Here is a 13,642-nt window from a genome sequence, read left to right as displayed (position 1 = left end):
CTTTCATCTCGCAAGCAAGACTGACAGCCTTTACCATTTCTGTTAGCTGCTCAAAGCCAGACAGAATTTCTTCTGATACAAAGTGACACACATCATTGGTACTGATGTGAGCTACCTCCTGCAGTTGACTGCATCTTGTGCTCTTCACGGCATCCAGGAGGACCCGTTCCACATCTGGAATGACTCCACCTGGTATGCATACGGAGTGCACATTGACTTTCCTTCCCTTCTTGGCAGCCAAGTCCCTAAAGGGCCCCACAACGCATCTAATGTTGGAGCTCCCAACTATCAATAATCCCACCCTCTGTGATTGTCCAGATCTTGCAGGCTGGGAGGTTTCCTCTGAAACAGGACAGGCGACAGCATTTGGCTCTGCGAGTGTGTCAGCCTCTGGTAGCACCTGGAACCTGTTTGTCAGACTAACCGGGGAGGCATTACATGTGGTCCCCTGGCAAGTCTTTTGCCACCTGCTATGCCCTGGGAAGACCTCCCACTCAACCACAGGTGAGGGGTCAACCTCAGTGAGAGCAGTAGCTGGACTGGCCACTTGTGAGGACCGATTGGAGGATCTGGACATGCAGGACATTCCGTTGGATCCCCACAGCTGACCCACAGCAGTGGTGCCCGTCCACTGTAGCCTCAAGCTGTGTAACTCAGCCTGGAGCTGAGAGCAAAGTGTTACCAACTCGACACGCATCCACACACAACAGTCACAGTCCCTATCCATGCTAAAGATCACGGAAAACTAAACTACCCAGATAAATGGACTATTGGCATGTGCTGCAAAACTCTACTGTAGACACTGACGAAAACACAGAAACTGTGTCTAATAAATTAGTCATAAGCAGAGATTCAAAAACCCAGCTACCAAAGCACTTAGGTGAAACTAAATAATTTGCCCTTGATTAGGAACTTGTAATATGTCACAAAATCGGTTTACTTTCCAATGCAAACGAAAATGCGAGACCTGTGGCTATTAGATATTAAATTAACACACAGTATCTCAAGAAACTAAACTATTAAAGCACACAGATGACATTATAAAATTCGCTCCTGGTTAGTCATAAAAGTCACAAAATCAGTTCCTTCTTTGTCACTGCATCTGTCTCGATCAGCTGCTGCTGCTGCTCAGATCAGGAAAGATAAACATAACACTGGACAATTATTAAAAATTAAAATTATTTTCATATTTGATGATGTACCACAGAGATATGTATGAAAAATATTCATTAACTTCCCCAATTTCCTGTTTTATACAGAATTTTATTTAGTTATTTATTTTTTAAGGAAGAAACATGTAAATAATTCACTAGTCATGTGACAGATAAATTCAGCAGATGCTAAAGGAAACATCCGTAATTTATTTCTTAAGTCTCTCCTGATATAGTTGGAGTCACGAATGATGGCAGTCGAGTGTAGCCTCGTTCTGTGCACCTTTGCCAGTTATCCTCTGACAGCCAGTGAGCATTCAGTAATGTTCTGAGCACTTTGCTAGGAATGTTGTATCCAATGTGAGCATTAAACGTGATGACAAGTAGTTATTTAGTGAATTTATTGCAGTCTGTCATCGCTGACAGTAGTGGTGAGCGAAAATTCTACACAGTCAAGCAGCAGACATAATTTGCAGGTTAACACTATGTTCAAGTGCAAAGCACACATCTGCACTACCACAACTGTTCCTTGGAACTAGTAACAGTACAGTCCCCATCTGTGCCTCGACCTGAAAAAACTGCCATTGTTCACGAATCGGACTGTAGTTGTAGAAGTGGTTCTAGAATGAAATATCGGATATTGTTGTGAATGTTTTACTGGCACAAATGATCGACATCTTTGGGTGTGATTTACACAATGTTAATGCTTCAGTAACAGCCCAGCAGTGTGTCCATCACAGCTAAAGATATCAGTCAGTTGCGCTTGTGAAATGCTGTCTGCATTTCAAAAGAATATCTGATGTTTCATCTGAGAATGATTTCTATAACATCAGTAATGAGCATTACAAAAATTAAAAAAAAAAATCCTCAAGAAATTTCCTGATTTGCAGTATGTATTACTAGTAGATTTATGTCCTGAAATGTTACCTGATAAAAATAATTGGAATTCAAACCAGGACCAGCAACTCTCTTTACAACAAAGCTGTTGCTGGCAGGAATTCTACCACGTTTCTTGATTAGTAAATGGAAGACAGCGGAGTCCCAGAGCAGACGTAACCAATATCGCAAAATGCCCACTGAAAAATAAATTGTGACACAACATAAATATACTCTCTTACATTCAACAGACACGTAAAGGAAGACAGCACCTCATGCATTCAGTTAATGAAAAAAAGCATTGTTAGGTTTGGACACATTAGAAAATGTTTGTTTTTGCAATTTAGTCCTATGTGATACTCCTCAAGTAAAAGAACTGACAGGAAGGGTTTAATGACTTGCAGATAATGTGGTCATTAGAGATGGAACACATGCTCAGTAAAACATGAATAAGAAAGTTAACAGGCTGCAGAATGTCTGAAAGAACCATTTGGACAATGCCTGAAGTTATTCAGGAAAACTGTTAAAACATAAACTGTAAAAGATACAAAAAAGGATTGCCAGATGACAGTCCAGATTTCACTCCTTCCCAATACAAGGATCATTTTAGAATAAATATTAAAATCTGCCCCTTTATAGGCTACTGTTTCTCACTGATGATCTCTGTTTGTAAAAGAGTGTTCCTAGGGGGGAAAAGGGCATCATTAATGCAAATGGAGAAAAGAATATTACACAAGCAGCTATTTGTGACTACTGCAAGATCACGTACAAAGTGGATTGAAGAAAGAAAAAGAAACCTTGAATAAAAAAAATGAGAGCTCCTTGGAAACTACGTAAATTGAAAGATAGTTGCTTTGCATGATCCAATATGGCCCAACTGCACATAATAATAATAGAAAGAAACCAATAAATGTACACAGAACTGTCTTATATGACACACTCACAGAAACACTGGAATACCAGAAACTGTATGCAAGACGAGTCCCAAAACAGGTGAAAAGCACAAGAAAAAATTGGATCAGTAGTGTCTGCAAGTTTCTTGAGAGATTTGAACTGAAAGGTGAAGATCTTCTGAGCTCTACTATGAGTGAAGATGAAATGTGGTCGACTCATTACATGCCTGAGCCCGATATGCCAAAATATTCAAAACCACAATTTTGGACAAAAATAATCATGGCCTCAGAGTTTTGGGACCAAAAAGGCAACATTTTGGTCGAGTCTCTGCCTTAGGGGCAGACCATCAATGCACAGTGATATGGTGAGGACCAAAAAATTTGCAAAAGGAGTATTCAAAACAAAAGAAGGATAATGATGACGAGAGGAGTGTGCTCATTGCACAACTATGCCCATTTTAACACAGCCGCAGCCGTGGTAGCAGTAGATGTTAAAACTCTTTCAGTTTATCTTAAGAAATGTAATCACCATATTTTGAAGGTTATATCAATGCTATAATGGATACTATAAAGAACACATGGAAGTCACAGACTGTGTGGTGATTGATCCCTTTAAGGGGAGGTTTACTATCTTTAGGTTCAAAATAACGATTTTTTTTTAAATTGCATTTCTGGATCCATAAAAGTGTTTAGAATCCACCCCTGAAATGGTTTTTCCGAATACGGAACGGAAATGTTTGTTGTTCGCGGTTGAACAAAAAACTGCATCTGCCTGAAATCAGCCTTTTTCACGCACCAGTCTTTCTCTTTCAGAGGACGAGTTATTGTACTGGTGCTTGGGAGGAAACACACAAAATTCAAATGAAAGTTTGAACGTGCGTGTTTGGAAGTTAGCCCACAAGAATTTGCATTCTGGTGCAAAGACTGTGGAGATTGTGACTTTCCTGGCAGTGAGCAGCTTCAAACGAAGGGTTTTCAGCAATTCTGAAGACCGTGACAATGGTGGATGTCATCCTGGGACTCTATTTGATGCAGTTCACCAAGAATTTGGATGACCACCGGATTCAAGCAGCCGAAAACTGCTTGTCACCGGCCATACGAGCAGCTCTGGAGCAGTGCAGGATGGTCCAGATCGAGCAGAACGCCCTCTATGAGGAAGAGGAAGGACTAGTTTATGGACCCAGAATAGCAGATTGAACGTGAGTTGCATAAAATTGCATTTATATGTAGTCAAACCTTCAAACGCGTTTTTTTCGAAATGACACTTTTTTTATCGCGCGGTACGGTAACTTCGAATCTACTGAACCGATTGGCATGATTCTTTGTTTCCGAAGAAGCTAGCTATGTTGTTTAGGAGTTGTACCACTTCTATTCCAATCCATCAACTATAAATATTTTTACTTGGCCAACAAAGTCAAAAAATTGATGGAAAAAAACCCTTTTTTTTTCAAATGGCCACCATTTTTTTCCTATGGTCCAAATAAGTTAAGTGAGTTACACCTCCTAAAGAATCTTACATACTTCGCTAACGTCAACTCAATTTTGATTTCAGACAAGCCAGCTGACCTGTGACATACCGTGCGTGGAGGTGTACATCGAAATTTTGTTTCGTTCCGACAGCACTTGCGCCTTTGCTCTTTGACATTTCCGGTCGAAAAAATTCCAGTTTGTATAGGAAATATCAATAAACATTTTGACCAAATTTGACATTGATATCTATAACACATCCCGAGGAAAAAATTCTCAAAGAACATGGTTTTTTCGGGTCAAAGATAGTAAACTTCCCCTTAATGGCGTGTTTCAATTTATACATCATCAGATTATTCAGAAAAAAATCAGTAAAGAGCCATGAATAATACATAATGCATAGTATTAGTTAACAGATCACTAAGATTACACAGGAAATAAATCAAAGTACAATGTGAAAACAATGCCAAGGTTAACATGAACACGTCATACACAGGTATGGAGCCACGTATCTTATCTGTACGATAATGCAAAAGTGAATCATTACAGTAGTTGTAACTTTCAAAAAGACAAACAGGCCATCTGGCAGCAGCACTGGTGAGCATTAAGACTTAAGACCTAATTATTATAATTAATATAAGACTTAGTTACTACAATCCCATCAAAATGATGAAGATATGACCTGAAACCATGTATAATTACAAAGCAAATGTACATCAAATCAAAAACTACAAAATAACAACTGTATTAAATACAAAATCAAACCTCATGTTGTAGGGGGGGGGGGGGGGGGGGGGAGGTGGGGGAGGAACAAATAGTGGAGTGCAGGATAAAGGCAGGAGAGGCAATCCATGGATTGGTACAATAAATAAACTTTTTATTACAGAACACTTAGCGCTGCAGTAGTCACATGAATTTTCGTTACGCTATTGGACCTGTGGGTAACAGCTATCACCCACCACTGTTTTAAATGTTATTTTAACAACAATGAAACAAAATAGGATATATATACTTGCATAATGATATAGTATGTACAAATAAAGCAGAGAATACACTTTATACTCAAAATTTCAGAGAACATTCTCAGCGTGAGTAAATGGGTGGAGGAAGTTGCTCATAACAAAGAATGTTCTCTGATTTTACATGAATAAAACTAGAGGGGGTTCTCACAAGTGGAGAACATTCTATGTTTTTTGAAGTAAGCTCTACAGCATACTCTGACCTGAGGAAGTTCTGTTGAGGTTAAGTTTCACTGACCTTTTGGTAACAATGGCAAAATTCATGTTGCTTGGTAGGCAAAAGAAAGAAGAAGAAGAAGATACTTAGCCCAAAGAAATACCGAAGAGAGAAACTGTAGAAGTTTATGGGGGTTTAACAATAAAACATTATTTTCCTGGCAAGTTTCCTTCTACAAAATCGTGAAAGAAGAGAGTGCGACTTTTCAAAAGAAGTGAAAATTAACACATTTTTGTTGCTATTTAGCAGACCCAAGTTTTCACACTGATGTACAAGAAGACTTATGTCTACAACAAACAAGTCACTGACATTTCCAGATGTTCACCATCATGTCTTCACACAGCAGACATCTTCTATTTTGTTATGTTAGAAATACATAGGCGGATCAGAAAAATTAAAAACTGGTTTATTACAAATGTAACGATCTGTTTCTCATAATGGGCGACTGCTTAAATACTTCAGTACAATGAAAACTCAGACCAAAGTTACAAATTTCACTTTTTTATTCACCTGATGACTAATTTCACACCAAGACCCATTTCAAATCAATCTAACACAGTCAGAAACGGTATTTCCGAAAATAATGTCAAAAATGTGAATAAAAAAAGTGAAATTTGCAACTTTAGATTGGTTTTCATGTTACTGATTAACAGAAGCTGCTGACCTACAGTTATTCCAGCATGTCGGAAGTTTGTGTACATACCTGACTGGCGAGCAGACCATTATGCATCGTATTTAACCAGAATTATTCTGTGTTAGAATGCTCTGACAGAATTCCGGTTTGGAGTAGATGAAAATGACATGTACTCTTAAGATTTTGTTCCCATAATGTGTTCACCTAATCTGAATAACAAACAAGTTTCTTGCATGTCGAAAATTCGGTTACAGTGCAAGAAAACGCATTTTTGTAAACTGTCAGTAAACGTCTTAACAATTTATTGCTGCACATAAAAGTAAAATTGAAACATAGTGCAACTGTTCCAGAACACAGTGATGCCAGTTGCTTGCATGTACCCTGAATAGTTCAATGTAGTGTAACAGAACCCCTGCATTCTGTGCCGAATGCAGCAACTGACGCGCACTACGATGCTTCTTGAGAAGGAATGGAGGTAGTGAGAAGGAGCTTCCTGCCAGAGAATATGCTTCAAAATTTTTATTCATATGACACTGAGAACTTACTCAGAGAATGTTCTCGTGCTCTGAGAATCTTCTCCAGAGGATGTTCTCTTTTTTTATTCATTCAACCCATAGGATACAATTAATTACTCAACTCCACACTTGAATGCGATATATTTATTATAACATTCACGTATGATTTCTTTTAATAAATCAAACAAAAGTGAACCTATACAGCAGAAAAACTAATAATAAGTGTTGTTTGTGAACCATACACTGCAATACAACAGTTAACCCTATATTTCCAAAATTACATTCCAATACACGTATTATTTCTGTCCACAGTGTCTGATCAATTGACATGAACTTCCTTCTAATGATCAGAGCATGTTCACTAATCACACCTAACACACCACTTCCCACAACCTACCACACTCGTTAGATCTTCCCTTTATTTCCTCCCGTGGCCATTCACAATCTCTTCCATTCCAAGTAGTGAAAGTCCATACTTCCTGATCTCCGTAATTATCTGTGATTCTTGACATCTCCTTTCTGCTTCAAGCTTTACAAGTTTCCATGCAAGATTGGTTAGGAAAGTAGTTCTCCTCAATGCTTTATCTTCATTTTTATTGAATTTATAACTGCAAAATGCATTTAGTGCAGTTAAGATTAGTAGACCGTAGAACATTACTTTAGGTTGGCACCTTATATTTTGAGCCATACCATATTTTTGACACAGCTGGTCAACTAAGTGCACCCCACTTTTGTCATGTGGTAAAATGTTACGACATCTTGCATCACTGGTGATAATATCGACACTCTGTATTTTAGAAATTATGAGGACAGCTTCAATCTTTTTGAGACAGTATGACACAACGATCTTTTCCTTATGGAACCCAAAAATGGAAAATTTTTGTGTTCTTTTTTTTATTTGGAAAAATCCTCAAAGGTACTTGACTTTGTTTTGGAGAGTTGTCCCCACATAAGATCATTATCTTTAATACATTTAGTATGAGAGTATCTTGAAAACCAGTAATTGACGATTAGATTCCTGATAGTTCCCTCAGATGGATTCACCATTCTTGTTACTGCATCATGTGGGCTATTGACCTGTTTACAAGGTCCATCAGAGTGTGAACCAACATAGATTTCTAAATTTACTGTATATGCTGTCTTATCATCAACTAAAGCAAATGTTTTTAGCCTGTATTTAGTGGGTTTACTAGATATGAACTACTGAAAGGGACAGTTACCCCTAAATGCTAACATTGTTTATCTACAGTGAGGTGCTCACTTGTTGAGAAGTAAGGAAAATTATCTACTATTATTTCAAACACTTCTCTTATGGGAGCCAACTTATCAACTTTCTTTCTCAAGTTTCTGTCTTTTACATCATCAAAATGTAAGCATCATACAAGAAAGTGTAATCGTCATTGATAAATAACATGATTCTAGGCCACTGGCTTTCGAATTGCCCCAAATTTGATGAGTATTTTTTACTAGGTTGATCTCATTGTGCCCAAAAGGCACTGTGAACCCACCAATGCCCAATTTGTTTCAGCCATATTGCAGGCACCTCGGTCCTTGCCAAAATGCGGCCTGACCATATCCATGTAAATATCTGTAAAATTGGTTATTACTCTAATGTAATTATCACCAAAGAAATGTCAAAACACCACAGCTTAAGAATTTATTTCTTGGACTCCATTTCACAGTCCATGCAGATGTGTGATTATACCTAGTGCCCAAGTACATATAGGTATGCTGGTTCGGGGTTTCTGTTTCGGTCGTACTGTGGTCTTACTTTACATGAGAAATACCTTTCATTTGCTTCAAACAATGGAAAATCCAGGATGGTGGGATGGTGTTTCAGCGTCATGATCGGCCTCACCTTAATGCAGCTGTTAGGCACGTTAACATGGGGATTGGGAGGGGGCTGATGGCAGAGGGCATGGGTCACATCTCAGTGGTGCCAGTTGAGTCTATCAGTAGATTGGGTTTCACTAGGCATGGCCTGCACTTCAATAGGTATGGGAAGGGGAGGCTGGCTAAGCTTATAGGTGACAGTGTAGTGGGTGGTGGTGGTGGTGGTGGTGGTGGTGGTGGTGGTGGTGGTGTCACTCAAAGAAAAATTCCCGTAGTAGTTGGTGTTAGGGCTGCACCTTTTTTAGATTGAAGTCAGCTGATAAGTATACCTGTTTAAAGGAAGTCCCTCTAACTAAGGGCTCACCTTCCAAGGATGTAATGTTTCCAAGTAGAGAAGGAATTAGCATATTTCATCAAAATATAAGAGATATTAGAGACAAAGTTAGTGAACTGCTTATAGATGTTGACTCCGAAATTATTGGTATATCAGAGCACCACTTGAATAATTTGACAATTCAGAGGCTTCCTTTACCAGGATACAGATTAGCTGGCTGTTTCTCAAGGAGTTCCTTGCCGGGTAGGGGAGTGGCTACGTATGCAAAAAACAGTATTCAATTTGAGTCCATAGATGTATCATGACACCGCACTGAACAGATATTTGAATGTTGTGCAGGGGCAGTTGAATTTAGTGAAACTAGACTTCTAATTGTTGTTGTTTATAGGTCCCCTAACTCCAACTTCAGAGCATTTCTGCTCAAGTTAGAGAGGGTTCGTGATTCACTTTGTAGGAAGTACCAGAAATTATTTATATGTGGTGACTTCAATAGTAATTTTGTATATGATGGTGCAAGAAAAAGGATGTTGGAAGATCTCCTAAATTCATATGATCTGATGCAGACTGTGTTTTTTCCAACTACAGTGCAGGGGAACAGTAGCACAGCCACAGACAATATTTTTATTCATTCTTCATTACTAGGTGGGCATTCTGTTAGTAAAAGTGTGAATGGCCTTTCAGACCACGATGCACAAATTTTAACACTAAGAGGCTTTTTAATCCAGCAGCAATAGTGAGATTTTTAAACCTTGTCAAGGAACAAGAGTGGCAGAACGTTTATAGTGCCAATAACATTCTAGCAGTAATAGGCAGCCAGGTTGGCTGGTAGTCACAACCAAGCTACAGAAGCCCATTACAAACAGTATTGTAAGGTGCTTAAAAATGTTATTAGGAAGGCAAAGAGCATGTGGTATGCAAATAGAATAGATAATTCACAGGATAAAATGAAAACCATATGGTCAGTTGTGGGGTAAGTGTCTGGTCAGTAACACAAAGTCGACGATATAAAGTCAGCTCGTAATAAAAATATTTCTGTCACTGATAAATAAGATATATCTACAGTATTTAACAATCATCTTCTGAGCATTGCTGGTGAATTAAATAAAAATTTAGTTTCTACAGGAAATCATATAACTTTCTTGGCAAATGCCTTTCCGAGATTGATGTCTGAAATACTCCTCTGTCAAGAGGGAGATTGAGTCAATAACCAAATCACAGAAGACTAAGGACTCTCATGGTTATGATGGAGTGGTGGTGGTGGTTAGTGTTTAACGTCCCGTCGACAACGAGGTCATTAGAGACGGAGCGCAAGCTCGGGTTAGGGAAGGATTGGGAAGGAAATCGGCCGTGCCCTTTCAAAGGAACCATCCCGGCATTTGCCTGAAACGATTTAGGGAAATCACGGAAAACCTAAATCAGGATGGCCGGAGACAGGATTGAACCGTCGTCCTCCCGAATGCGAGTCCAGTGTGCTAACCACTGCGCCACCTCGCTCGGTCGGTTATGATGGAGTGTCTAGCAGAATATTAAAGTACTGTGCTGTACATGTTAGCCCTGTATTTAGCCATATTTGTAATTTTTCCTTTAGGAATATTCAGTTTCCTGAGTGATTAAAGTACTCAATAGTAAAGCCGCTTTATAAAAAGGGAGAAAGGGATAATGTAAATAATTTTAGATCTATTTCTATGCCATCAGTGTTTGCAAAAGTTATTGAAAAGGCTGTGTATGTAAGGATAGTTGATCATTTCATATTACACGATTTGCTATCAAATGTACAGTTTGGCTTTTGAAGTCATTTAACAACTGAAAATGCTATATTCTCTTTTCTCTGTGAGGTACTGGATGGGTTAAACAAAAGGTTTCAAGTGCTTGGCATATTTTTTGATTTAACTAAGGCATTTGATTGTGTTGATCACAAAATATTGCTCCAGAAGTTGGACCATTATGGAATACGGGGAGTAGCTCACAACTGGTTCACCTCTTACTTTAGCAACAGGTGGCAAAAGATAATTATTCACAACGTTGATAATGGCTGTAATGTGGGGTACTGTCAAGTGGGGAAGTGGGAGGGGGGAGGGGATGCCCCAGGGATCAGTGTTGGGACCACTCCTGTTCCTTATTTATATAAATGATATGCCCTCTAGTATTAAGGGTATCTCTAAAATATTTCTGTTTGCTGATGACGCTAGCTTGGTAGTAAAGGATGTTGTGTGCAACATTGGCTCAGTTTCAAATAGTGCAGTACATGACCCAAGTTCATGGCTTGTAGAAAATAAACTAACACTAAATCAGAGTAAGAATCAGTTTTTACAGTTTCTAGCACACAATTCAACAAAACCTGACGTTTTAATTTCACAGAATGGGCATATGATTAGTGAAACTGCAGTTCAAATGTCTAGGTGTTCAGATAGATTGTAAGCTGTCGTGGAAAGCCCTCATTCAGGATCTTCTTCGAAGACTTAATACTGCCATTTTTAGTATTCAAACAGTATCAGAAGTGAGTGATCATTCGAGATGAAAACTAGTCTATTTTGCTTATTTTCATTTGCTTATGTCATATGGTATTATATTTTGGGATAACTCTTCCCATTCTAAAAGAATATTTTTGGCTCAGAAACGTGCGGCTCGGGCAATAAGTGGTGTAAGCTCACTGAACCTCATGTCGACCCCTGTTCACGAGTCTGGGTATTTTGACATTGGCCTCTCAAAATATATATATATATATATAGTGCTGGCAGGTCGACAGACTTACCTTAGGGGGAAAAAAGGAATGTTTGTGTTTGTTTGTGTGTCTATCGAACTGCCAACGCTTTTGTTTGGTAAGTCTCATCATCTTTGTTTTTAGATATATTTTTCCCATGTGGAATGTTTCCCTCTATATATATATATATATATATATATATATATATATATATATATATATATATATATATATATATATATATATATAAAAAGACAAAGAGTCTTTAAATATGTCTGCTTGTGTCTGTATATGTGTGGATGGATATGTGTGTGTGTGTGCGCGAGTGTATACCCGTCCTTTTTTCCCCCTAAGGTAAGTCTTTCCGCTCCCGGGACTGGAATGACTCCTTACCCTCTCCCTTAAAACCCACATCCTTTCGTCTTTCCCTCTCCTTCCCTCTTTCCTGATGAGGCAACAGTTTGTTGCGAAAGCTTGAATTTTGTGTGTATGTTTGTGTTCGTTTGTGTGTCTGTCGACCTGCCAGCACTTTCATTTGGTAAGTCACATCATCTTTGTTTTTAGGTATATATATATATATATATATATATATATATATATATATTTACTGTCATTTCTTGTTAACAATATTAGCTTATTCCTAAGAATAAGCAGCTTTCACTCGGTTAATATTTGGCAGAAATCAAACCTGCATTTGGATCAGACTTCCTTAACTCTTGAGCAAAAAGGTGTGCAGTATACAGCTGCATCCATTTTCAATAAGCTACCAGTCGAATTCAAAAATCTTAGCAGTAATCCACGCACTTTCAAATCGAAACTGGAGAGTTTCCTCGTTGATCACTCCTTCTATGTTGTCGAGGAGTTCCTTGAAAAATTAAGCTGATTCTTATTGTATTGTTGATTGCATTTACTTAAACTTATGGACTGGCTTTTTTCAGGTTCATAAACATTTATTTTTATCTGTTATTACTTTATGTTGTAATTTCATGTACTGACACATTCCATGACCTTGGAGATTTGTTCCTCAATTTGGTCCTACTGAACTTGACGTGTAAATAAAAATAAATAAAAAATATTATGAAAAGCACTGTCCTATGACAATCTATCCCTGGGCCATCCAGAAGTATCCTTCCTAAGCATCCAGACACCTAAACCTCTCACCTGGTTCAGATTCATTGATGAGATCTTTGCTATCTGGATCAAGGGTGAGGATACTCTATCCACATTCCTCCAGAACCTCGACAAGTTTTTTCCTCCATAGGCTTCAGCTGATCGTACTGAACCCGAGAAGCCACATTCCTAGATGTTGACCTCCACCTCAAAGATGGCTACATCAGTACCTATGTCCATATCAAACCTGCTAACCACCAGCAATACCTCCACTCTGACAGCTGCCTCCCATTCCATACCAAGAAGTCCCTACCATACAGCCTCACACCTGTGGTCTCCGCATCTGCAGTGACGAACGGTCCCTCTCAAAATATATCGACGGTCTCACTGAAGCCTTCACAGACCGTAACTATCCTCCCAACACTGTACAAAAATAAATCTCCCATGGCTTATCTTTCCAGCTCCCACCACCTCCCAAAGTCTCATCCTTCCCATCCCTCCCACAACTGGACTGGAGCAACTGAATTACATTCTCCTCCAGGGTTTAGAATACCTCTTGCCGCACCCTGAAATGAGAAATGTCCTGCCCACAATCCTTCCCCTCCCTCCCAAAGTGGTTTTGCACTGTTCATATCCCTGTAATAGTCATAGATGCAAGACCTCTCCCATACGTCCTCCTACTACCACCTATTCCAGTCCAGTCACAAACACCCCCTATCCCATCAGAGGCAGGGCTACCCGTGAAACCAGTCACGTGATGTATAAGCTGCAACCACTGTGCTGAATTCTACGTGGGCACGACAACCGACAAGCTGTCTGTCCGCACGAGTGACCGTCAACAAACTGTGGCCGAGAACTCAGTGGACCACCCTGATGCTGAGCAAGTTGCCCA

General features: G+C 39.1%; 1 protein-coding gene across 2 annotated transcripts in view; it reads right to left on the bottom strand.

The window, feature by feature from the left end:
• The window catches only part of LOC126161305 (uncharacterized), an 847,447-nt gene that overhangs the window by 81,313 nt on the left and 752,492 nt on the right, over positions 1 to 13,642 (bottom strand). For both annotated transcript variants that reach the window (XM_049917059.1, XM_049917060.1), the window contains one exon: positions 2,079 to 2,227. In XM_049917059.1, coding sequence (XP_049773016.1) covers positions 2,079 to 2,227 — 149 coding nt within the window. The remainder of the gene's footprint in view (positions 1 to 2,078; positions 2,228 to 13,642) is intronic.

Source organism: Schistocerca cancellata, chromosome 2 (assembly GCF_023864275.1).
Source record: "Schistocerca cancellata isolate TAMUIC-IGC-003103 chromosome 2, iqSchCanc2.1, whole genome shotgun sequence".
In the NCBI taxonomy this organism is placed as follows: Eukaryota; Metazoa; Arthropoda; class Insecta; order Orthoptera; family Acrididae; genus Schistocerca; species Schistocerca cancellata.
This window is presented reverse-complemented; position numbering and strand designations above follow the sequence as displayed.